Raw genomic sequence first — 27276 nt, 5'->3', positions numbered from 1 at the left:
GGACGCAATTTTATTGGCCTATCACACCCAGGCCATGCCCCCTCAACAAGAAGTGTTGCGTCCTCGTGGGCACTGGCCAGGGGTACCTCCCTGGTGGACATATACAGAGCTGCGGGTTGGGCAACACCTAAAACTTTGCTAATTTTACAAGCTCCGGGTTGAGTCAGTATCGTCCCGTGTCTTCTCAGGTCCGAGCCAGTAGAACTCGGTGACACGCTGACGAAGTGGCCGGGTGGATCGCTTGCTCCCAGCGCCCTTTCCCTTGGCAGAGGTAAAATTGTGCGCTTTTCTAAAAGGGGATCCCTCTCATTAGGATCCCTGGATGATACCTCCCTAGCCCTTTTGGGTCTGCAGTTCAGCGGAGGAACTCGCCGACCCTGTCCACTATGGGTACTTAATCTACCCTGTACTGGAATAGGTGCTCCACAGGTCAAGGACTACTACGCGGACTCCCCCTGTGTGTATTATCCACGGTACGATCCCCTTACAAAAGTGGACCCGTGTCTCTCTCTTAGGCAGTCCAGGCTGCCCTCCATTCGCCGTGTTGTAGCAACTCCCCCCTCCTTGAGGCTGGATCTACCACTGCTCCACTTTCCACATGTGGCCTAAAAACCCATGTGACGTATTCACCACTCTTACCTCCCCTTCTGGGCAGGTGTGGTCTCTGCAGGGTCTTTTCCCCCTGAAAGAATAGGAAATTGAGTAAGACCCCCTTCCCTTGATGCATGTAAGGGCACCGGCCGTTTATTGCTCTATGTGGAGCAATGGCGCAGATAGGATTTTTTAACTGGGGGGGACCAAGCTGTCAGCAAATGATTTAAACTCAATTCGTTATTTTGCGTAATTTGGGCTTTAACTAGTGCTCAAGTAGTTACTTTGCCTAATTTGGGCTAATGATTTGCACTAAAAAGCCATTGGGGGATTCTTATTTGAAATCATGGATAAACAACAATGAACAAAGGTAAACGAAGGCCTACCTGATCACCACTAGCAATGCATGATCAGACTGTTATTTGACTAGTATGCCAATCACCTACCAAAACTTCTCATACCATGATTTTTGGAATGTCAGTGTCCGGTCTTTCATCACTTGCTTTTGCAAAACTTTAGGGTCAGGTTGATTTGGCTTTGTATATGTCATTATCATGTCAACATCCTCTCCCTCTGTGTTGCCTCCTGTCCCTCCTTGTTGTTCTGTCCCTGCTTCTTCTGTCTGTAATTCTACTGTCTCTCCTTCCTCATGCTGTCTTTTTCTACTGTGGCTGCCCTCCTGCAGATCCTCACTTGACTGACTAGGGTCTGCCTCACTGTCATCAGAAATTGCCTGCAGGCCAGGAGGATAACATTTTAAATCTTATAATTTCAGTTAACCCTCTATACCGCTATAGAATTTCACAACAATGTGAAATATAACATATTCCTGAGACTTAATGGCTAAAACTACTATTTCAAATGTCTAAGAATAACTCAAAATTTTAAATTTAAGTGTTAATTACAAGTTTTTGCAATTTATAGATTAGAAATATCTTTCAAATGATGTATGACATATTAAGAAACGTTTTTCATAGCCCATAATTTAAGAATCTATATCCTCCGTTGCTCTGTACAATAAAAAAAAAAACATGATTTCCTGCTATAAGAGGATGTCAAAAGTTTATGTAGGCCTTTATTTGTTGTTTGCATAAACCTTGCACCACACAAATTTACTTATTATAATTATTTTTATAGTGGCTTACACACGACAGTGAACATACCTCAGTCAATTTATACAGTACAATGGGTTAAATGATAAGATAAAATATTATTTCCTGACGACGATAAATTGTTTGATTTATCCAACCATTCTTTTTATGTTCATTCATTATTTGCCTCTGTCCACTCACCTAAATGCATAGTTATGGTCTCCACATTTTGCTGTGTTTGCTAAGTGCAAAAGCCTTTTGCCATTGTTGTCAGACTAGCTATTCCCCTTAACAAATCTAATCTGCCACATCTGGGAAAGTCAACAGCCATAGGATACTTACATTGTTTGGTTTTTGAAAAAACGAGGTGATTGTTTTTTGTCTCTTCATTGCCTTTATGTGGCATTTACAGTCGATTTTTCTCAGTTCAGAAAATCACCGACTCAGCTCATTCATAGATGGTATATGATCACTATGGTTACCGGTCCGCTCCTACAGGCACGATTGAGGCAGCTACCTCCTCATAGGACCCCGGCAACGTCACTCAGGAGTCGTAGCACACACACACACACACAGAGAGAGTGTAAACGTCGGTGGCATGATGGCATCGTGTGTTTATTGACAACAGAACAGCATGTAGTGAGAATGTGGGTATAAAGTAATGGTGACCGCCGACCGGTGTAGATTATTATTGTGTGTCAGCCTGCGTCTGTCCCGACCCGATTCTGAAGCAGCGGCGGGCCGTAATCCTCTGTTTTACCAACACATTCTCACACCCAACTCATCACATATGGATGCTTCGCCAGGACCCCTTGGCGTCACTTATTGACGCACTGGGTATAGCTTTGGCGTCATTTTTCAACGTGCAGGGTAGTCCGATAGACTTCTATAATGTTAAACTCACCGATGAATGCGGTTAAACTCACTGATGAATGCGGTTGCCTATGAACGCGCTAAACCTTTGCTGAGAGGGCACTTTGATATCAGATTGTGAGGGTTTTTAAACATAAAAAAACAGTTGGAGGGCCAGATAAAGATGATCTGGGGGCCACCATTATACTAGCCCTGGCATAGATCATTTATTGTAGCCTATTCCTTTTTATTTTTATTTATTGCAGTCTCGACTCTCGACCCATTCGCAGCCCAAGACGTCAAATTTCAACGCTACAGGCTCCGGTTCTATTGGACTACCCTGCACGTTGAAAAATGACGCCAAAGGTATACCCAGTGCGTCAATAAGTGACGCCAAGGGGTCCTCGCCACGCGTCCATATGTGACGGGTTGGGTGTGACAATGTGTTGCGATTTTTGTCGCCTTTCGTAGGGATAGTGAGGGCGGGGGACGAATCGGGTCACTATGAATCTGGGGGGGTCATGTCCCTGTCCCTAGTGCCATCTGCGCCCTTGATGTGGAGAAACATAGAGAGAAAAGAGGCCCAGCCAGGCTCGGCCCATTCCCAGGTTGGCAAGCGTCGCCTTGTTCCGCTGAATAACCAGAAGGATTCCGACGACTTTTTTGGGGCATTGGGGAAGGGTACGTGCAGTCTGACACAGCTGGTCGCCTGTGCAAGAAAAATACCTGCCCTCTCCTTTGTCAGCAGAACACGTACATGGCTCAGCGCATGGCGTGATTTAAATTGGACCCCTAGTGTCGCTTCTCCGAGACAACGTCGAGAGAGCGACAGACAGGGAACGTGACGTTGTGTCCTCCCGGCCATGTTGCTGAGCCGAGCCACTGTAGTGGCTCCTCAATAACCTAGACGTTCTTTAGTGTTCCATACAGGGAATCAATTAAATATAGGCCTAATCCAAATTACTGGAAATTAAATTATACACTTTTTAGATTTGTAATATGGCAATTAAAAGTGGAATGGCCTAAACTGATGAAAACTGAGACAAGATTGAATTCTCAAGGATATAATTTCTATTTGTGAAAATAGCATGCAATCTCAAACTGATTTCAATAAAGTTTTTAAATTACAATCTGAGTTGGACAATATCTATCAAAATTTGGCTTGTGGTGCTTTTATTCGATCTAAATAGAAATGGATGGAACATAGTGTATGTAACACAACATATTTTCATAATTTAGAAAAAATAAATGGCAATGTTAATAGTATACATTAACTTAAATCTCCAACTTTGTGGAATAAATTTATAAGGCATTTCAAGATTACATTTCTGAATTTGTATTGTCGGTTTTTAAAGAGGCTATAGAAACCTGTAAGCTTCCCTCAACTATGTGTCAAGGTTTCATTTGATATCTAAACCCAATAAGGAGCGTTTGCTGCTTGACAATTGGAGGCCAATAAACTTCATTAATAATGACTGGCACACATTTTTGCACAGAGAATGAAGTTATGCTTAGATACAATCATAGATGATAATCAGTCTGGTTCTATGCAAGAGAGAGACATTAGCAATAATATTCGACTTATTTTAGATTTGATTGACTGTAAGAATTACATACCAGACACTGTAAAACACAATGTATTATTGGATTTTTTGGCTTTGGTCAATACTTCAAAAGGTCGATGCAAACTTTATATAGTGACTGCAATAGTTCAGTTAAAATTCCAAGTGGAACTACTCTGGATTTAGCATTTCCTGAGGTATAAAACAGGAAGATCCTGCATGCGGCGCCCTTTCTGTTTCTTTTAGTCATGCAAGCGCTGGCCTTATACAGTACATATATCATTTATAATAATTCTCTGAAAAAGAAATCAAATGTTGTCAGCTATCAGCTGTAGCTGTTTTTTGAAGGATGAAATGCAGGTTAACAAATTATAGATTGTCTCAATTCTCTAAAGCATCAGAACTATCTCTAAATATAAAAAGAAATTTACCCTTTTTCCGCTATCGCAAAGATGAGAGTACTCATACAACTGATTTTTAAAGTATTCCAGTTAAGAAGGAAGTAACATACCTAGGAATCAATATCTGTAAAAATCATTGTAGTAAAATCCAGTTTCCAACCTCTCATCCCAAAAATTACAAATAAATCTGACATGTGGCTCATGAGAGATTTGTCACTCAGAGGCTTTACAAAAGTATTAGATGTCCCAAAATCGTTTATTTAAACAAAAAGAATGGACTCTACTTTATATGTAAAAACAAACCTCACTATTTAAATTGAAATATCTTCTGTTATTCATACAGTCAATGTGCTTGATTTTCACTCTTCTAATATAATTTTCAAGATGAATTGGATTAAACATTTGATTAAACATAAAGATAAGCTATGGTATTAAAAAATGGTGGTTCCCTTTACAAAAAGCTTCACTATGATGCTGCGCTGCTAAGCGCTACGGGGAACAACCCTAGTTGTGACCGAGCTGAATAATGTGTGCAACACGTCAATGAACATTGACCGGAATTTATAGCCTCGGCTGATGTAATCATTAGATGCACCTGCGGCCAGGCTATAAATGGATACGTCACCAGGTGTCGTCAGAAACTCTTTTTTTCAGAGCGATTCTGTTTCTGTGTGTTTTACAAGCCCTGTCAAAACTTTCATTCCTCTGTTAGGAGTTAGAATTGGTTAGACAGTGTGCAGTGAATATTTTTCTCTTTTCTCTTCTGTTTAGAAAATATTACAAATATATATATATTTCTAAAAAAAGAAAATAAAAAGAAAAGAGAATGACTGAAAGCCGCAAACACTGCATCTGCTCTGTTTGTTTGGGGGTAAGAGCACGCTGCTCTCGCGTTGCAGCAGGGCGGGTGCGAGCACTGCGATTTGCTTTAACAGGCAAAGTGCTTCGTGCTCGTCTCGCTTGCGTCCGGGAGTCAGCACTCACAAAAAAATAAAGATCGTTCGTGGGGCATTGCATGGATTTGGCTGAGGAGCAAGAGACGGGTTGATCCCTTTCTCTCACTCTCTCCCCAAACCCAGCTGGTCCTTCACAAGATCTCGAAGCGCGTTCCGACGCTTCTTCGGATCATGAGGAGGATCGCGATTCTCTTCCCGCCTCCGAGCTTTCCGTCCGAGATAAAAAATCTATGGAGGAATTGCTCGATGTTGTTACTCGTGCGGTTGCCGGATTGGACTGGTCACGCGAAAAAGAGACCCCCAAACGCTCCAAATTAGGGGATAGATTTTATCTTCCAGTCTAAGAAAGGGAACGCCTCATGGGTCCCTTCCCTTCTTTGATAACCTCCATGAAGAGCTTTTTCGCTCATGGAGAACCCCTAAAAAATAATAATAATAATAATAATAATATATATATATATATTCTTCCCGTGTTCACATACCCTCGACGTCATTATATTCGACTATCTTGGGTGCTGAGGCACGGGGGTATTCAGTAATGCCGCCGGTCGAAGAGATGCTTGCGGGCTATCTCTCGCCGGGCTCGGCATCGTCACTTAAGAAGCCCTCTCTCCCCTCAAAGCCTTGTAGGACAACCTCCACTTTAGTGGGAAGGGCTTATCAAGCAGCAGGTCAGGCTGGTGCTGCTCTGCACACTATGCTGTTTTACAGGCGTACCAGGCTGACCTCCTGGACGACCTGAGTGTGGGTTCTGCGCTTGACGAGCAAGCCTCAGACCCACCTCGGTCCTGACTGAAGGGAGGCTCAAAAGCAAAGCGTGGCGAGTCGTGCTCCTCCTCCCAGGGATTGGGGACAGTCTCGCCGCCCTCGCCAGCCCCGAAGCAAGACCTCAGGACTATAAATTCTAGTAAGAGAAAACCCTGACGGTCTTGCGCCTAGATTAGGGGTAGCTCCCTCGGGACGGGCGCGTGCTTCACTTCACCCCTCCCGGTACCCCCTCGAAGCCCCTCCATTCCCGCCACCTCTTGGTGTTTCGAGTTGCAGAGGCTTCCGTCAAAATTGAGTGTTTTCGCTGTTCCTGCATTTTATTCAGGACGCGAAACACTCGAAAACCCCTCAACAGGAAGTGTTAAAACATAATACCCATCTCAGAGATCCTGGCAGCGTGGAAACTTCTGCCGGATATATTCTTTTCTGTGGGTCTTATAAGGGTGTCAGGATTTAATTCACTCGCCGCTTTTCCGTGTTTCAGCGGCGTGTTCTCACTACCGTAAACCGGATTTCTTTTTATGTAAAAAAAAACCAACTCAATCTCCTGGTTAAAGGGGCCATGGTATGTGTTCCCCTTCCAGAGAGAGAATTAGGTTATTACACTAAATACTTCCCGTTTCCCATGGAGGGTGAGTGGTGGCGTCTGGCTTAGATCTTAAAACTTGAACTACCCGTGGGTGTTCAAGTCCATGATGATGCCTGTCAAGACGGTCGTGTCTCAAGCCCTACAACTCGTTTGGCTGGTCACCATTGATCTTATGACGCACTTCTATACTTCATTTAGAAGTTCTGCCACAACATGGATAGTTCCTGAGGTTCACTTCCGGGGGCGAAGTCTTCCAGGGTCAGGTTCTAGCCCTTTTTACCCGCACATTCACAATGCATGATGTAGCGCTGGCTCCTTGCGACTCCGGGGCATCTGCATTCTGAATTATGTAGACGACTGGCTGATCCTAGCGCAGTTCCAGGAACTGGCAGTTTAGCACCGGGACATCGTCTTAGCTCATCTGTTTCTCTGGGGTTGAGGTTCGACACCAAGAAAAGCGTCCTCTCTCCCACACAGAACACTGTCTATCGGGGCATCGTATGGAGTTCAATCACAATGCGGGCACAACTGTCTCCCGCTAGGATTGAGTCCATTCAGATCACCCTGAGCAAAGTCAGGCTAGGTCAAGGTTGCACTGTTATCAGTATCAATGATTTCCAGGTCTCAGGGCGAACGCGTCCACGGTGATCCCTCTGGACCTTCTGCTCATGAGACCATTTTTGTTGTGGCCAAAAGCCAGGGGATTTCTTCTAAGGGCCAAACCCCCTTGGCTAAAAAGGGTTACGCGCCTCAGGCTTCGTTCCCTTTCTATGTGGTTCAGACCCCGGTTTTCTGCCTTGGGTCCCACTCTAGGTTGACAAATTGTGTCTACATTTATTCAGTATATATTTAGTATATATTTATTATATTTAAGGTCATCAATATGCTGATTTACTTCCAAATGCAGACAAAATTAATATCAGAAGAAAATAAGCATTTAAAATAAGCAGTTTATCTCATCCATTCTGATCGCCTTATTTCACTGTCCTTATGTAGTTTTCACTGTCACTCATTCTCATGTGACTGTTGAATATTGGGTTTCATTTAGAGCATTATGGATATGAAACTTGCCAATCAGGCCATTTGCACAGCGGTTTCTGTACAGGACTTTTACTGAATACACAACATTCAGAAATGTAATTTCTATATGTTTTTAAGAATTGTTTTCTAATGAATGTGTATTTACTTGTGTACATTCATTTACAGCTTGAAATCTTTCGAGCTGTCTCTGTTCAGTATTATTAACACACATACACAAAAGGTTTCTTACCACACTTGATTTGGAGTGCACATACTGAGTAAAACAGTATAATAATAATAATGGAGATCATCTCTCTGTCCAGTTGTGAGTAAATAATCCACTGAAGATGATTTATGTTACTGCTTTCTCTTGTATTCGGTCTCTGGTAACTGAGCGACACATCAGCTTGTGGTCTCTAGACAGAGAGATTTTTTGAGAAGTTGTTTGTGTCAGCTCACATCACAGTTGAGATTTTGAGAAGTTGTTTGTGGGTTGTGATCTATAGTTCCGGCTCTGCTGGGTAAAGAGGAAATTGTCATATGGTATTTATACAGTAGTCAGATAAAGACAATCCTCCATCTCCATCATTTAACATTTCTGTACATTGTTACAACACCAATATTTCTGTAGTTATTATTGAAAATGGACTATTATTGATACCAGCTTATCACAACAAATAATAACACAGACTAATTTATTATGTAAGAATTGTACTCGAGTATATATTGAAAAATACTAAACTGTCATTAATAAAATAACAATACAGAAATTAATTAAAATAGAACAAAAAACACAATATTAAGAAAACAGTACATTTGTTAACAGCTTTAAGTGTTTTAACATCGGACAGTGTTGAAAAAGTCTGAATACATTATGAAACACATTTTAAAGGTTTTGTCAACTGTGTCTGTTAAGATATAATGACATTTTGTGTATTTGACTAGAGAATGATCAATACATGTTTAATAATAAAAAATAATTAACAAATGATTAATGTTTCCTTAAGAGCATCGGATACTAGAACTTTTATTTTGCACCAATCACCCCAAAATGTCAATATATTTCAATAGTTGGACACAGTTCTTCAAAACCAATTGAACAATCATAAGGACCCTCTGTCTACAGGACACTCACTATAGTTTGGTAATTAATGTCTACTGGTCACCACAGAGTTATTTAAGGATGTACTAATAAGGGTTTAATACTTTCTGAATGGCTGAACCAGTTACTCTAAAACAAGCTGGAAACCTTCTGGGTATCCTAACGCACATGCTACATCTCTTCAGTACACAATATTTGCATTGTCAGTGTTTAGAAGAATTGTGTTGACTTGTATAATGGCACTAAATACAGTTCAATAGATGTTGAAAGGAGGGATAGACTGCGCAAAACAAGTTGAAACCCCTTCTATTTACCCCAAGAGTAATACTGCAACTCAGGGTTATTCAACTTTTACTATCACTTGAGTTTAAAACAAAACTGAAAACTTTCAGTAGTAATTCAGCAGTAATGATGATGATGATGATGATGGTGGTGATGTTTAAGCACATACTGGCACATAGTGGTGACAGCCCAAAATACACATTATTCATAAGTGTTTAAGTGTTGTGATCCATTAATTGGAGGTATTTTAGTGAAAGACAACTGTAAAGTATTTGGGTATTTATTTAACAAGAAATTTAGCAGCAATTAACTTAAGCAGAATTAAAAACACTAAACACTCAAAGTTATAAAAGCAGTGCTTCCAATAGCAGAAAAGATGTAAACCCCTTTTCAATTAATTGGCTTAAAAGATGTTTAACAAATCCTAACTCCATATTGGTTATTTTGCATCCCCCTTTTGTCTTAAAATGCAATTATTTAGCCTAAAAGCTGCCAGTTGCGTTATCTAAATGTCATCAGCGGCTCTTCTTGCCTGGAAGATGTTACACCTAAAATTGATCACCACATTTTACAACATTCAATAGAAATGTAAATTGTTTTTATAAAATCGATAATGTCTTATGAGCATTTATGACTTCCCTTTACCTTTTAAAGAATATAATGCTGCGCTCAGAGCCATTCCTGTTGTCCTGATTCAACTGGTCAAGAGTCACTTAATGTTTGGAAAGGGTGACTGAAAGAGTCCGCTTTGATCTTAGAGAGAATTATTATATTTGACAAGAAGTCAAGAACAAGAACAGTAAGCATAATAATAAGAAGTGTGATAATAATAATAATAATAAGCACGTAAAACCAAATCGTTCCTAGCAGTAAATTCATTGGGCAGCTCTTATGAGGAATATAGACTAAAAGCGTTGTTGTTGCCTCATAAGTACTGTATTCCCAACAAGACCAAAGTTCACTTAGAAGATAAGATGTATCCTGTAAATCTTACTGTCTAAATATGCAGATGTTGACAGCTCCTGCTCATTTTGTGGATTTGAGGATGAAACGTTTATCCATTTATTTTTTCAGTATGAAACAGTAAGTTTTGGTCTAATTTATATAGTCATTTAGTTCACCCCCCTGAAACTGCCCAACTCTAATTTGAAAGATATTATTTGCTGATATTGCAACACTTCCAATGATTCAGTGGAATATACTGTAAACTTTTTTATTTTGTAAGCAAAAGTTTTCTAACTCACTGTCTTCTCTCTCGTATTCTGGTGATCAGAGTTCACGGCACAGTGCAAGAATGATTATTTGGGTCGGGAGGTATCTGGTTCACATCAGTCCAAACATAGTAAACATGAACAACTGGTTCATGTGGAAGAAACAAATGATGTCGGGGCGGCAAAATCTTTCCCCAAATTTTCCTCAGCTCCCACATGTAACACTGGCGATGTGATGTGGGTGTGTCCAGCAATGTAACAAAGTCAAACCTTATGCAAATGGGCAGCAAAATAATGCAGCAAATACCAATGAGAGTGAAGACATTGCCGCACACACAATCCAGCTGCTATACTGAAGGCAAACCAACAGCAACAATAAAGTCAACAATACAAAAGATGAACATCTCCGGTGTGAAGTTACACTTATTTACATTACAACAATATACTTACAGTAAAAAAACATCTTTAAAAAAAAAAAACATTTGCATTGTATTTGCATAGAATATTTTTGCAAAATAAAGAAAAAAGTCTACATGCATCACTTTATAATGATTGGTCAGAGAGAATCGTCAGTATCAGCGTCACTGGATTTCTGACACGGGACATCAACCCGCTAGTTTTAAAGTTAACAACAGAAATAGCAGTATCATTTGTCTTTCGAATTCTAAAAAGAAATGGTGGTGCACACTGAGGTGGTCAGTAAATGAGGTGCAGACATTCCTCTCATTAGTATCAGAGCAGAGGATCCAACGAGAGCTGGATAGGGCGACGCATAACAAAAAAGTATTTCAGGAAGTGTCTCAGCTTTTGAGCAAGCTCAGAATAGCAAAGCGAGTAGAGTCGAGTTGAGTCGAACCGTAACGTGCAGTGGAAAAGTGTCAATAGTGAAGCGTAAAAAGAACAAAATTATCTTGCTAAATTATTTTAACACTATGACCGCATTAATATTAGGCTTGAATCTTAATTTTTCCCTCCGCTCATGTTTTCAACAGGACTGAAAGAACAACAGCTCAGTCTGACTCCTACTACATTTGTTTGCAATGAACAGTGAGGTACAACACATTTCATATCGAGGCACAGACTTTAATCAAAATTAACAGACAAAATTATTTTAAAACAGTTCCTATCATGTACACCTATAAAAGATGACCGAACAAATGAGAGTAGGATATGGGCGGAGTGACACGTGTAGCCCCGCCCCGTGTTGCCCCGCCCCGTTCTGCAAGCTGAAGCCAGTATACTTGTGCAGATCGATGAAATCTCACTTCTCCAACAGAAAGTTGTTCGTTCATCTGCAATACGTCTATAAGACGTTTCCTCTCAGAAGTCAATAAGACGTTTAGCAGATGTCTTTGAGAAGTTTATGATTAAGAATGACTGTAAATCTGATGTTTTTAAGATGTTTAGCAGATGTTAATTAAATTATGATGCTTTCCAGATGAAAAGAGCTAAAACAGACATCTCAGAGATGTACGTGTGCTGTCTGGGATTGAATTCGGTTCTCTCTCTGTCCTGTAAATCAGTGCTTCTCAACCTTTTTTGACTCCAAGGCCCCCCATGCAGGCTATTAGATATTTATATTATTAGACAGGGGTCTATTACCATTTTCAGGCCAAGCAACCCTTGGTTAATAGAGAGACGGAACAGGGACCCCCATTACATATTGTATAAAATTAAATGTTTTGTTTTATGCCTATAAAAATGTGTATGGTTGGCTACTATATTACTGTATGTACATACTTTGTGATGTTTACATCGCAAAGCCATTGAAATAGTCATTAAATACTGCCCTACTGAAAAGACCAGCTAAAACCAGCATAAGCTGGTCGCCCAGCCTGGTCATAGCTGGTCATGCTGGTTTTAGTGGAGTTTTGAACACTTTTCTTTAGCTGGTCATGGTGGATTCAGAACTCCTCTGAAACCAGCTAACTGACCAGCCTGGCTATCAACAAGCTTAGGCCGGTTTAGCTTGTCTTTTCAGCAGGGTGTACAACAGGGGTCTGCAACATTTTTGGCATGAAGTGACATTTTAAATTTTCCTTGTAACCCCTGTGTCAAACCTCCTCCAAAAAGAAAGAACAAAGACAGACAAACAGATCCTGTCCATGCAGAATATAATAACTTTTATAAGTTTACTAAAATGGAGTACTATTCACAAGTGAGGGGACAATGGAGCGGCAGGTTGTCTGGAGAATCGGGGCAGCGGGGCGGTGTTGCACTCGCTCTATCCGAGTCACGAAAAGAGAGTTGAGCCGGAAGGCAAAGCTCTCGATCTACCGGTCAATTTTTGTTCCTACCCTCACCTATGGTCATGAAGAATAAACGTCTTTTTAAGTGTTTGTGACGTGCTGCCTGGTGTTTATTAATATGTTTGATTTAGCCTATGTGAAAGGTGACTGGTTAGAATACTCTTGGACAGGGCAGGTGAATATTTTATAGCCAAAGTGTAATGAATTAACATAACTTTACATTTACATAAATTGTACTTTTCTGCCAAGGATCTCTCATTGTCCTTCATACCTTGTAATACACTTTTAATTGTAAATCCTGTAGGTCAATTAAAAACTGTATAGAAAATTAAAGGCAAAAACAACTTTTAGTTATGTCGAGATCATGAGAAAACAACTTTTTGTTATGTCGAGATCACGAGAAAACAACTTTTAGTTATGTTGAGATCACGAGAAAACAACTTTTTGTTATGTTGAGATCACGAGAAAACAACTTTTTGTTATGTCGAGATCACGAGAAAACAACTTTTAGTTATGTCGAGATCACGAGAAAACAACTTTTTGTTATGTTGAGATCACGAGAAAACAACTTTTAGTTATGTTGAGATCACGAGAAAACAACTTTTAGTTATGTCGAGATCATGAGAAAACAACTTTTTGTTATGTCGAGATCACGAGAAAACAACTTTTAGTTATGTTGAGATCACGAGAAAACAACTTTTTGTTATGTTGAGATCACGAGAAAACAACTTTTTGTTATGTTGAGATCACGAGAAAACAACTTTTAGTTATGTCGAGATCACGAGAAAACAACTTTTTGTTATGTTGAGATCACGAGAAAACAACTTTTAGTTATGTTGAGATCACGAGAAAACAACTTTTTGTTATGTTGAGATCACGAGAAAACAACTTTTTGTTATGTTGAGATCACGAGAAAACAACTTTTTGTTATGTTGAGATCACGAGAAAACAACTTTTAGTTATGTCGAGATCACGAGAAAACAACTTTTAGTTATGTCGAGATCACGAGAAAACGAGACAGAAAAATAATAATAATGCAAGGCCTCTTTGAGCTTCCGTATCTTTGAGCTTCCGTACGATAACTCTTAAACAGCTTAGAAAATAAGTCCCAAATAGTATTACTGCTGTTGTATCTTAGATACAAAGGAAAACTCAGAGAAATGTTGCATCATCTCAGTGACCAACGCTTCGCTTTCTTCTCTTTTAACAACTCTTTTTACACTCTATGGAGTGGTGGTGTAGTGGACTAAAGCACATAACTGGTAATCAGAAGGTTGCTGGTTCGAGCCACCACCATTGTGTCCTTGAGTAAGGCACTTAACTCCAGGTTGCTCAAGGGGGATTGTCCCTGTAATAAAGGCTCTGTAAGTCACTTTGGATAAAAGCATCTGCCAAATGCATAAATGTAAATGTAATGTACAACAACTGTAAAACATGGAAAGCTAATAATATTCTTCAAGCTTGTTTTCATTATGTTCACTCGATATTATGAGCATTTGCCTGCAAAATTGCAATGTGAGTTACCCTGTCAAGAGTTCCTCGTCTCACACCGGCAAGTTTTATTCGCTACTGGCAGTTGCTGATGCTGATTTCAAGAGACTGTAAATCGAGAGCAACGCGAAATAGGTTTTATCCCTTTCGTTACCCTTCCTCACTCCATCTGACCAGGGACAGATTATGACGTGCAAAGGCCCTGGGGCCAATTATCTCCAAGGGCCTCCCTCCACCCAAAAGTTGCTGTAACGTGATTTAGACTGGCAGGGAGGAGTCGAGTACCGACTTGTCAATATAAATAATCCCCCGCCCTGCCACAGTTGCCAAACAGGTTTTCAAGAGGGTATGAAGGCATTATAAAACCAATCCTTCAACAAAGAATAAACATATTTTGATTTGGGACTTTTCATCCCACTCAATGTCTCTAAATACATAGAACATTTCTCTTTAAAAGCAAGTAATCGGGGAGGAATTTAAAAAAATGAAAATTGTTTTCATGTAAATTTTCAACAAAAGCAATGAATTATGAATAACATAAGAAACATTTTTATCCTTAATTAATAAACCAAATGTAACATTTTCCCATGAAATTATCAGTCTAGTAGGTATTTTTTGTTGCATCCTTCAAGAATGAATACACCAAATTACATTGAAAAAACAAATGTTCAGCTGTTTCTATCTCTGACTTGTATATTTGACACAGATTTGAGTCCCCAACATTAAATCTTATTCTTAAAAATCTTTAGTTGGATAAATATGATTCATAATTTTAAAGTGCACCTCTTTACATTAAGGGGCAACGGGAAATTGAAAGAAATTGGTTCTAATTTCACTCATTTCTTTCTTCTCCAAATGATGAAAAATGTAAGATCTCTTTACAGGACCTGGAAAACATTGTTGTAGTAATCCATCTCTCAAAAATCTGTTATCTGCAAACTTTATATTTTCTTTCATGAGATCATTTGATTTAGGTTTTACCACTGAAAATTTTAAACGTTCCTTAACTAATTTAATCATCGACAACGGGATACTTTTAATAATTTGATCATGCACTTTAGGTGAGCAACTTATATTGTATTGAGACTCGTTATATTCCTAAAATTATCCATCACATTTGACCATAAGCCTTTCTGCCAGCACTCATCAATAAACAAAGATGTTCTGCTCACTGTTATATGTCTGTTATTCCACATTGACATGTTATGTGGGATAAAATTATGTTCGAAAATAAACTTTCAATAAAATAGTGGTTGTTGGTGAAAAGCAGAAAGTTTTGCAGGGTGTTTAGACATTTCAAAGTTACACTGTAACAGAAAACTTATGCCACCACATTTTATAAATACAGCTGAAGGAATCTCAAACCAGAAAGACTCATTATTAAAAACCATTTAAGCTTGATAGCCCCATTCATAATGTCAAAGTCAATCATCTTAAGACCTCCGTCTTCATAATCTTTAATCACTTTTACGTATATAATGACTTTTCCTTTTCCTTATAAAATCTAAATTTATTTTAATTTATTATTTATTATTCAATTATTTTTTTAATTCATTTTATTCATTGCTTTTATCTTTTTAGCAGAAGCTGCTAGAAAGACTCTCGTCAATAGAGTTCTTCTGAATATCATTATGTCTCTCTGCAGCCAAGTATTCATAATTAATTTACATTTTTCTACATTTTTATCAAAACAAAATATTTCTAAATAATCCACCGACTTAGATATCCAGATACCTAAATATTTAATATCGTTTTTAACTAGGATATTATACAATGTTCTATTAGGATGAATATAGGTGGCCAATAACTCACATTTTGAGAAATGAAGCTTTTGAGAAAATCTTAATGAACTGAAGTGGGGTATTTGCTGTTATTTTTTTTACTTTTATTTATTTATTTTTTAAAGAGTAGTGTCATCAGCAAACTGACTGACAATAAATTGATTCCCTTCTAAATTAACGCCAGATTTGTTGCCCATTTCCGGAAGTCTGTTGTGATTCGATACCTGTTATAAGAGGATTCATAACAAGCTCAACTTCACCTTTAGACATGGCTTCACCAACAGACCAGCTGCATGTGAGTCACTGTTTGAGCCAAGCGTGCCGCACAAGCACTCAAAAGTGAAGCCAAAACGTCTCGATCGCCCCCCCCGGTGGCTGGTCCTAGTATAGGTCATAAGCCCCGCCTCCCCATGTTATTCAACGGGACGTGAGACCAACTAAACAATTCAATTACACTCACATATCTTTTTTCCAAAGATAGTTTCTGTCATTTACTGTCATTTCTGTCACGTTGATGTCATTTCAAGTGTTTGTTTTCAAAATAAGTTTTAGTTAGTTATTTGATGCTATAAAAACGGTGCTGTGACATCATGATTGACAGCTGTGATTGACAGGTTCTCTGAGTGAAGTAGAAGGACTTTTTTTCGGGACCTTCGGAGGACTGAGGAGATTGGAGCTTTAAATTGAACATCTATATTTCTATAATAAATTATTTCACACCGTCATAATGGGTTGTTCAGCGAGAGTGAGGGTGGGGACTTGATTTCGCGGCTTTACTTCCTGCTCACTACTGCGCAGGTCTGGTCCCGAAATCGCAACTGCGTAGACTCAAGTCCCAAGATGTCAGCGCCATATCGATACACAGGCTTCAGTTCTCACCAATGGAAAAGAGCGAAGGGGCGTCGTCCATCTTTTTTTACAGTCTATGGTTTGAGCAAGCAAAAGCAGCAGATGAGATTAGATAGAGCGGGAGACATTGAGGAATTGTCTTGTGCGTGCTGTCAGGCATGTCCTGCATGCGAGATCTTGTATGGCACGCGCAGGATCTTCCCATTTCCTCATGCGGCAATGAACTACTGCTTGCAATTGTCAATAATGGGCGCCAGGGTTTAAAACGTGCGCGCCAGTTCTTCCTTGTTAAATTACTGCATAAACGGGGACAGCGCCATCTAAACGTGAATGATGGTATATGATGAGTGGAATAGGGAACTCCCACAGCAGAGCTAATGAGACATGCTGTGGGTAAGTGGCACATTTTGAGTGTCTAGAGAATTATCATTTAAAAGTACTAAAAACACATAAATAACTGCTCTATTGTGAATTGATCTTGTAATGAACATGTTAGGGATCTGTTGACACGTGTTTGGTGTCGAATGTGTTCTTTTATATCGAGTTCTTCTGACTTCGTTTCACGAGGCTTGATCGTAATTCCTCCGTGTATTTTCTTGTGTTTCATTTAGGACTGATTCATTCTCTGTGCCACGAAACCATTATTTCCATTTTTGTATCTCCATTATGCAGTAAATGGACCACTCTGGCAAGACCGTCACACATAGCTTTAATCTATTACATCGGCAGCGGTGCGATCTCTGCTTTCTCTTGTAGTGAGAGAGAGCCATTTCAGCCGCCCCCCCGCGCCTCGCCTCCTACCTACGGGATTGAGGCAGGCGCCGCGGGCGATGAAAGAGACGATCTGGGGAGAATAACGGGATGCTTTCGGCGGGTAAATCCCCTCGAAACCTCCCGCCTCCCCGGCACACTTGCCTGCTTCTCCCGAGCACGGGATTAGTGCGGTCCGCTTAACGGCCTACCGGCCAGTCCCTCGAGCTCCCCGGCATTGAATGATGACATCACCGCTGCATCGGAGAGCGTAACAGCGACGTCGGATGCAGATAACTCGCCTGGGCTGCCACCTTCGGGTCTGCCGCCCAGTCTGAGCCTGACGCACGGAGGTCCGCTATGCTTCCCCGGGCTTAATTGGTTCCGCGGGCATTTGCGCCGCCACAGCGCCCAGCTTCCTCACTCCTCCGCTCTCACTACCCTCGGTGGTAGAACAGTCCCAGACCGCTCCCCCCTGCACGCCATGGCCCCCTCCTGCAAGTCCACCGGGTCAAGGCACTTCAAAATCTGCACTTGGGTAGTCCTGTTCTTGACGTGCTGCAGGAACTGCACTCAAACAGGCGATGGCCACCCCCCGTGGTCCAGAAAAGCAACGCATGGACAGGACCTGGTCGCAGTACAGGAGGCAGACAAAGCACGCTTTCTCAAAAACCCCCACGTCTCCCAGCTCCGTCCATTCGGCGACACCACTTGACGACTCCGCCCAGCAGTCCTCAGTGGTGAAGAAACAGACGGAGGCTATTTCACACATCTTGCCCTGCCGCAAATCTGCCGCCAGGGGCCATGCCCTGTATGCTCGAACTCCCCGCAGAAGTTGGACGCCCCTCGTCTCACGGACCCCCTCGGGGACCCGGAAGGCTCCCAGGCGCTCCTGAGATGACCGACCCAGAGACCGAAACGGTAGCTCCGGATCTGGTAAGACCACTCCGTTCCCCGGTGGAGGGCCGGGAGGAGAATCTTTTGTTAAATTCATTACATTCTATAGAGCTATTTCCTTTTGTCTCTGGGTCACCTGGCCCGCAAATGCCATTCTCACGGCACTTTGCTTCCAGGTCTCAACAGTCCCGACTTCCTGAACATGGTGTCCCCGCCCTCAGCCCCACGACTGTTCCCCGGCCAGCCGGTTCAAACGAGTCCAGAGGACGCCAACACCAGACTTCCTCCTCAGTCACGAACCCACCCCCTGCCGGGTGCGCGGAGCAAGGTAAGTGCTTTGAGTCTATTCTCAGCACCAGAGCCTCGGGCCGCTTCACTGCCTCCCGACTCCGCATTACCTGTTCCGCACCGCTGCGAAGCCCCGCCGGGTACATCCAAAATACTTGTCCCCTTGGTGCCCCTCGCACGGAGTTTGGAGGCGTGGCTCTCACTGCCCAACCAGTCACGCTGGCTGCACCGGACCATTCGACTCGGTTACACAATTCAGTTTTCCAGGCCTCCACCCCCCTTCGTGGGCGTCCATTTTCCCGCAGTACACGGCGAACATGCCCAGTCCCTGCACAAAGAAATCGCCTCTCTTCTAATCAAGGACGCGATAGTGCCTGTCCCTCCAACCGAAACGAAGAAGGGTCTCTACAGCCCTTACTTCGTTGTACCCAATAAAGTCGGCGTCTTACGACCGATCTTGGACCTGCGAATTTTCAACCGGGCTCTGTCCAAACTCCCGTTCAAAATACTCACACAGAAACAAAATGCTGTCCGGCATCGAGATTGGTTCGCAGCGGTAGACCTGAAGGACACGTACTTTCACGTCTCGATACTGCCACGGCACCGACCCGTTCGACGGTCGGGCGTATCAGTACGAAAGTCCTCCCCTTCGGCCTGTCTCTGTTCCCTCATCCTGGCCTCCTCGCAAGAGCTACTATGCGCACACAGAGACCGGGTGCTTAGGCACCTCAGCCGTTTGGGGCTTCAGGTCAACTGGGAAAAGAGTGAGCTTGCCCCGGTTCAGAGCATCTCTTTTCTCAGCATGGAGTTAGACTCAGTCTCAATGTCAGCACATCTCTTCAACGAGCATGCACAGTCTGTGCTGAAATGCCTCGTTTCCCTCAAGCCAGGCACTGGGGTCCCTTTTACGTTTCAACAAAGGCTCCTGGGGCATATGGCATCCTCCACGGCAGCCGCACCGCTGGGGTAGATGCATATGAGACCACCTCAGCACTGGCCTCAGACTCGAAACCCGAGACAAGCATGGCGCCGCAGCATGCACTGTGTGAGAATCACCACCACTTGCCGCCAAATCTTCAAACACTTGGACAGACCTCTGCTTTCCACGGGCAGGAGTACCCTTGCAGCAGGTGTCCCGACGCATCCTGGTCACAACTGATGCCTCCAAACCGGGTTAGGGCACTGTGTGCAACGGGCACGCATCCGCAGGCCGTCGGAACCAGGCCCCGCTGCATTGGCACATCAACTGCCTAGAGCTGCTGGCTGTTTTCTTTGCGTTTCTCCCGTTAATTCGAGACAAACATGTCCTAGTCAGGTCAGACAGCACCACAGTGGGAGCCTACATAAATCTCCTCCTTTGAAGCCAGCAGCGACTCAAGTCACTGCGCACCACTCACATCCCCGGCAACCTCAATGTGATAGCTGACGCGCTGTCAAGACAAAGCTTGCCCAGCGGAGAGTGGAGGCTACACACTTATTTAATTAAATAGCAGTCTTTTGTGGTTTAATAATCACTTTGAGTCACGTAGCGACCGACTTTTCCAGAGTGTAAATCTGCCGTCTTAACATCAGAGCTTCTAAATTAAACCAACAGAAACACTTCAAAATAAAAACACTGTTAAAATAAAACCCACATTTATAAGAACAAAATGACACGTATAACAATATATCACTACTGTAAAGATATGTAATATTAATATAATATAATAATACACACAATTTTTATGGTGAAATTGAAATAAACTGTTGATATGGAGAGACTGTATCAGACTCTGTATTGGTCTCGGGACATCCCTACTTAAAATTGTTGTGAGAAATAAAGTTTGAAGCAGTTTGAACATTTGAATGTAAAGTATGAAATAACTCATGATAGCTTATAATCTGGACTGATCAAACAAACTTTGGGTCTCATTCACTAATAATTATGTGGATTTTGAGTAATTATGAGAGCAGAAAAAGTTCTCATGCTAATTTCAGCCGGATTCATGACAGATGTACACGCCAATTTATTCTTACCCTCATGCAGATGTTAATGAATCTGGATTATTCAAAATGAAGGAGTGTGTTAGTCATTTATATAAGATAATATTTAATAATTAACAGATTCATTTTTGCTTTTTCCATGTTTATAAGGACACCGGGAGTATTTGAACTGATCACACGTGGTCAAAAATAAATACAGGTGTAAACGTGGTCGAAAACATTTTGTGATCAGATCAATAGATCCACATATGGAGGAAGTCAAAACAAACATCACATTTGAATGTGAAACACTATTTGAGTGTGTCGTCCCGGACAGCAGTGAAGCGCCAACACTCACCTGTCAATCAACCGCTGTGCTAAAACAAGTTTAAACTTTGCTGGTTATGTTCGACTTTAAGTGAAAATAACCGTCAGATTGGAAAATTTAAAAAGCAAATATATCCTGTATATTTGATCTGTGAATTATTGGAAATGCATGACAGAACCAGAAGGAAACAGGGCCTATCATTGTGCACACTGTATTTGTAGTTTAGTTGGTTGTAAATTTTATCACAATTTTAGAAAACATTTTACTGTGAATGTATTGATGGATCGAGAAGTATTTTTTAAAATGTTTTGTCCAGAGATTTTACACACAAATATATGCATGTACACTGATAGTGAATGAGACTTGTTGTTAATTATTGTTGAAATGATCCAAATAAAACCGTAAAATAGTTAAAAACACAGTCCAGTCAGCTTTTCATAAAAATTATTTTCTATCTCTGCTTGCAGAAAGTCCATGAATCTGACGTGGAGATACCTGAATGATCTCTTACAGTGTGTTTGATGAATCATTCTCAGGTGAATCAGCAGCATTGAGTTGTTCAGTCTTCTCAGAGTCACTTTTCTCTCTTCTGTCAGACTCATTACAGTTTAACTGGACTAGAAGAGATACAGCAGATTATACATTTATACAATACATATACATTTCGTAACCATGTAAATATGCTTTATATTTAGCGTGAGAAACACAATCATATATGTATGTAGATTTAATGTGTCAGCACTAAACTTTTTGTCTCACTCCAGCTGTAGATGAAACTGTCACTTGCCCCAATCACACCAGTTTGCATTGTCACTAATGTTAGTTAATCATGTGTGCGTTTATGTCTTACCAACATTTGATATTATATATTAAAATTGTTGATGTGAATTCAGCTAATTCAAAGATATCATCAAGGTATTGTGTTCTAGCAAAGATGAGATTGCAAGAATGACTTGTGATTGTCTTGATATATTTAAATATTCTTATATTTTACATTCAAAAATATTTCTATAGTATAAAGAAGTTAAAGGGGCCATTCACAACGAAAGTGTTTTTGCACTAGACCGACGTCTTGAGCGTCACGTCCTGCTGTGTTTAATGGACCCATGGCATAAAATAAACAAAATGTTTATTAAAAATCTTTTTATAATCTATTGAAGAGTTAATTTAACATTAATATTCCAAGACATTCAATAATCAAGTTCTTGTGAAATTAATGTTGAATAATAATTTTTATCCTGTGAGATTTAGAAAGACACCTCAGACATCAAACCAAGAAATCTGACATACAATTCTTGAAAATTAATAAAATAAATGTTCTGTTGTTTAAAATAGTTAAAGTAATAATTTCCATATTAAATAATTTGAACTCACCATTAGACCTTTTTCTTATGTAGATATAAACACAAATCACGATCATGAACACTGTAAATGTGACTGCTGCTATTATGATTGTTATAATATTTGTTCTAGATGCTTCACTGCAGTTTCTGCATTTTCCATCTGCAGAATTAAAAAAGACAAAAATATAAACACATTACAAACACAGAAATTTATAATTACATTCAACAATTATTTCCAGATGTACACTTTAAAGAAAGCTTAGCCTCTTTTACAAATGTGTGTTCAGGTCAAGAAGCGACACAAATACAACAAATGGCCACATATTCACTCAATACTGATGATCATATTTACCCCATTCTGATATAACTGGCTCTTTTACACTGATGTGATTGACATGACACTCAAAACCCTCTGTCTCATTTCTGTGGATCTCCACACTGATTCTCAGCTGAAAGGTTTCATCACCGTTTGGTCTGATTCCAGAAGAGTTTACATGATCCAGTTTAATGCCGTTCAACATCATATTCATCTCCAGGTGTTTGGGGTAGAAACCAGTGGCCAGACAGGTCAGAATCAACTTGTTTTGGTCTTGAGGAGATTCAACAGCAAACACCTCAACATCTGGACGAGCTGGAGCCAAAAGAACCAACAATAAATACTGTTATAATTCATCATAAAGAATAATTCTGTATATTTACATCAAATTCCAGAGTTTTATGACAACATGAACACATTCAAGTTTTCATACTTTTATTTGATTTCATACATTTCCTCTTTAATTAGTATTTACATAAATAGTTAAAAAATACTGCTAGAACTACTATTACTACTAAAACTGATTGAAACATACTTCTTTGAGTATTATTAAATGTGGAGATCCAGTTCATGCAGATCTTGAGTTGATCCTTGATGACATGGTTTCGTGTTGTTTGACTGTCCCACTTCAGTTTTGTTTCTTTGGCTTTGGGATTTGTATTGATCCACTGTGTTGTGTTAAAATTAAAGGCAATAAAATCTTCTCCATCATACTGATACTCATTAAACACAGTCAGATACTTGATTGTTCCATTAAGTTTCTCCACATCACATCCAGCTCTTCTCTGAAGTACATGAAGCTCTACAATCACAACACAAATATTGATTATAATCTCACACAAATTATAGATAATTGCAGTTTCATAACAAATCCGATGATTGATCAGAGAAAACCCACACTGTGAAAAAAGAATCATTCAGCAAATACAGCGCAACATGATGCAGTAAGATTTTTGGGTTCTCTCAACGACGTTTGAATAATTGTCCTCAGTAAAATTGCTTTGTTTAGTCAATGTGAATTTGTTCATTCACCTAAATGAAAAAAATTGTTGTTGAGAGAACTAATAATTTCTAGTTCAGCCAACTGACAATTCACAATATGAAAACTTTCGTTTGGTCACCATTTAAAGTACTTTCATATTAAGTTAACAGCAATCTTTGCCTCTGAAGAGAGAGGTATGTCTTGCAAGGCGGTAAACAATTGTTTAATGTAGACACACAAGAGACCTCAATCCTTAACACAAACCTCAATAATGGTGACAATCAACAAAACTAATTAAGTTAAAAGATGAGCTTCTAACATCACACAACTATTAACTAACAGTGCCAAAAACAACAACAACAAAAAGCTTAAATAAAGTCAGCAAAGAGCAAGGAACAAGCCTAAAACACTAAACACATAATTTATGAATGTTGCAATGCATGCTGGGAACTCACACATCAGTAACACTGTTAGGCTAGTTGGGACAACATTTGGGGACTATTTTTGCTCTAACAGGTGTTCCCCTTCTGTCACTCTCTCGACGTTGTGTCGAATGAAGTGACACAAGGGGTCTTCTTTGGACTCCGAATCGTACCTCTGAACCTGAGAAAAGGCCAATGTCAAGTTGGCAGACAGAATTTGCATGCCCCGCTCCAGACATACAGGTATAAAGGGACGCGGGCAGCGAATGCCAGTCAGAATTTTTCTTCGGAGCCTAATGGTTGTACTACAAACAGCTGAATCAACTCCCTTTCTACTCACCTTTATCACCGAGAGGCTTGGCTGTTGGATCCACATGGCGCATTTTCCAGCTGGCATTCTCTCTCTGCACGCTGTGCAGTCCATGCCCCTGGGCGCTTCGACAGCGCTTCTTCCTGGTGTAAAAGAGTGTATTTTCCAAAATAAAATAAAAGAGCTTTTTCCACTCACTAAAAGAGTCAGAGCGGCATTGAACGTCCTTTTCAGGACGCATCTTTTTCAAGATGCCTTTCCGCCCGTGTTGTTCCTGGATGCGGGCGATATCTCTCCAAGAACGACGGCCACAATCGCTGCCTCGTGTGCCTGGGCAGTGATCACACAGAGGCAGCATTCGTTGGATGGTTCATGTTCTCATTGCGAGAACATGACCATGGCAATGTTGCGGTTGCGGCTCTCCTTTCTGAAGGTGAATGCCACTTTAGCCGCCCCCCGGGCTGTTCCTTCTTCCCACGGGATTGAGGACGACCCAGCTGGCGATGAAGGCGATATGGAGATTACGACGGGCTCGGTTTCGCCTGGTAAATCCCAACGAACCACCCGCCCCCCAGCACGCTTGTTTGCTTCCGTCCGGGCTTGGGATGAGCGCGACTCGCCGCATGGCCAGCCCGCGCTCTCCCTCGAGCCCCTGGGCTTGGATGCATCACCACTGCATCGGAGAGCGTTCAGGCATCTGACGCGGAAGACTCGATTGGACTGCCGCCTTCGGGATGGCCCACCCAGTCTGAGGCGGACGCGCAGATGGCTGATATGCTTTTCCGGGCGGCCGAGAGCATCGCATCCCATGGAGCAGGTTTCCAGACGTGTCGTAGTAACCACGGACGCCTCTCGACAGGGTTGGGGCGCCGTGTGCAACAGGCACGCTGCTGCCGGCACATGGAAAGGTCCCCAGCAGCGTTGGCACATCAATTGCCTTGAGTTGATGGGTGTAATCCTTGCCCTACGGAGGTTTATTCCACTAATCCGAGGCAAGCACGTTCTGATCCGTTCAGACAGCACCGTGACGGTAGCGTACATAAATCGCCACGGCGGCGTGCATTCTCATCATATGTCACAACTCGCCTGCCATCTCCTCCTTTGGAGTCAGCCGCGACAGAGTGACAGAAGGGGAACGTCTTGGTTACTATTGTAACCTCCGCTCCCGAGGGAGGGAACGAGATGTTGTGTCCCTCTTGCCACGGCACTAGACCTCACACTGTAAATGGTCGTGCTTCATCCTTTCGGCTCCTCAGTGCAAAATCAGTGCAAAATCCTTTATACCCGTATGTCCGGGGCAGGGCATGCAAATTCTGTCTGCCAATTTGACATTGGCCTTTTCTCAGGTTCAGAGGTACGATTCGGCATCCAAAGAAGACCCCTTGTGTCACTTCCTTAGACACAACATCTCATTCCCTCCCTCGGGGATTGAAGGTTAAAACAGTAACCAAGACGTTGTTTCTGTGAAAAAAAAACTAAAAAACATAAGCTGGATAAAATGCAATTGAATTTCTTACTGTGCATTAAACTCACCAGAACACTTGTAGTTTGTGCAGTTTGACAGAATATTAACCTGCAATAGAAGATTTTTAGGATAAAACTGAAACCAGTCTTTATAAAGTTTTAAATGACCCCGGATTTCTGCATTCTGACTTTTAATCTTCCAGTCTTGTTCTTCATTACTGTAGTGAATGATCTTTATATCGTCATACACACACAAACCACTGAACACAGATCCAGAGAATGTGTCCGGTGTGGAAAGACCGATGAATAGACAGTGGAGTGAGTGTTTCTCTGGGGAAACTAAAAAAAAATACAAACAAGAAAAAAGAATCATCTTTTACATTACAACTACTTGTTTTTGATCAATAATTAGATTCTACACATATAAAATGATGGTCAGATGTAAAAAGACCAAATGCTTGCTAAGGCCTCTGTCACTTTACACAGTTTGTTACAGGACCCCATCCTTAAATAAACCCCACAAAAACACAACTCAGGTTCATTATTCAGTACTTGTTATTCAGATATTCTTATCTATTAAACTCAATGACTATATAATTATAATATCTGTATAAAAAGTACTGAATATTTACTCCCAAAAACAAGTCTTGTGCAATACGAACAATAATATTCAGAGTGTTTTACAGTTGGTTTCATGTCTCTAGGTCAAACAGTAATTGAGTTTAATGGAATTAGATTATTACAAACATTTAGAATACTATATTTTTGGAAAACATATAGAATGTCAATTTCACAAACAGAGCCTTGAGTCATGAAAGGGATATTTTTAAGAACGTTTCATATTTGTTGTGATGTCATAATATCAAATGTTTCAATTGTTTAATTGATTTATGCTGGGCAAAGTAAACCTATTCATGCATGTTCAAGTTGGTTTAGCTTGAAAATGTGATAGGTAAGGAGAATGTCCAATGTAAAACAAACTTTACCGCACTAGGGGAACAAACAATATAAGAAAGAAAAGGTAAACTAGTCTGCCCAAACGCCTTTCCCAAGTATTTTGGCTAACTACCGGCTCAAACGCCCAGTTTTATATATATGAACATAAAGCAAGAGTGGCATTTATAAGATCAACACCCACAAAACTAACAAACAAAAATCAAGACTCAAATATAACAAACACAAACATTAAAACACCATTATTATTTACATTGAGACATCTATATGAAGGAAATATACAGAAACTCTTACCTTGATGCACAACACTTGGAAAAAGAAGAAAATATAAAATAATAAGTGCACCCATTGATATTGATATTGCTATGAAGAGAGTGTTAAAAATACATTATACATTAATAAAAAACATTATCGTGTAACTTTTCTTTAATTTGTATTCGCGCACAGATGAACGGAGAAACGCGC

At 40.8% G+C, this 27276-nt stretch overlaps 1 protein-coding gene across 2 annotated transcripts in view; it reads right to left on the bottom strand.

Annotated features, from left to right (window-relative positions):
* LOC127650292 (zinc-alpha-2-glycoprotein-like) overlaps positions 1-27269 on the bottom strand; it is a 43294-nt gene extending 16025 nt beyond the window's left edge. For both annotated transcript variants that reach the window (XM_052135615.1, XM_052135616.1), the window contains exons 1-4: positions 27106-27269; positions 25927-26196; positions 23215-23481; positions 22716-22994 (exon numbers count right to left, since the gene is read on the bottom strand). In XM_052135615.1, coding sequence (XP_051991575.1) covers positions 22716-22994; positions 23215-23481; positions 25927-26196; positions 27106-27160 — 871 coding nt within the window. In that variant the 5' untranslated portion in view covers positions 27161-27269. The remainder of the gene's footprint in view (positions 1-22715; positions 22995-23214; positions 23482-25926; positions 26197-27105) is intronic.
* Positions 27270-27276: the final 7 nt, after the last annotated feature.

Source organism: Xyrauchen texanus, chromosome 10 (genome assembly GCF_025860055.1).
Source record: "Xyrauchen texanus isolate HMW12.3.18 chromosome 10, RBS_HiC_50CHRs, whole genome shotgun sequence".
NCBI lineage: Eukaryota > Metazoa > Chordata > Actinopteri > Cypriniformes > Catostomidae > Xyrauchen > Xyrauchen texanus.
Note: the sequence above shows the minus strand (reverse complement) of the source record. Positions and strands in the feature narration are given on the sequence as shown.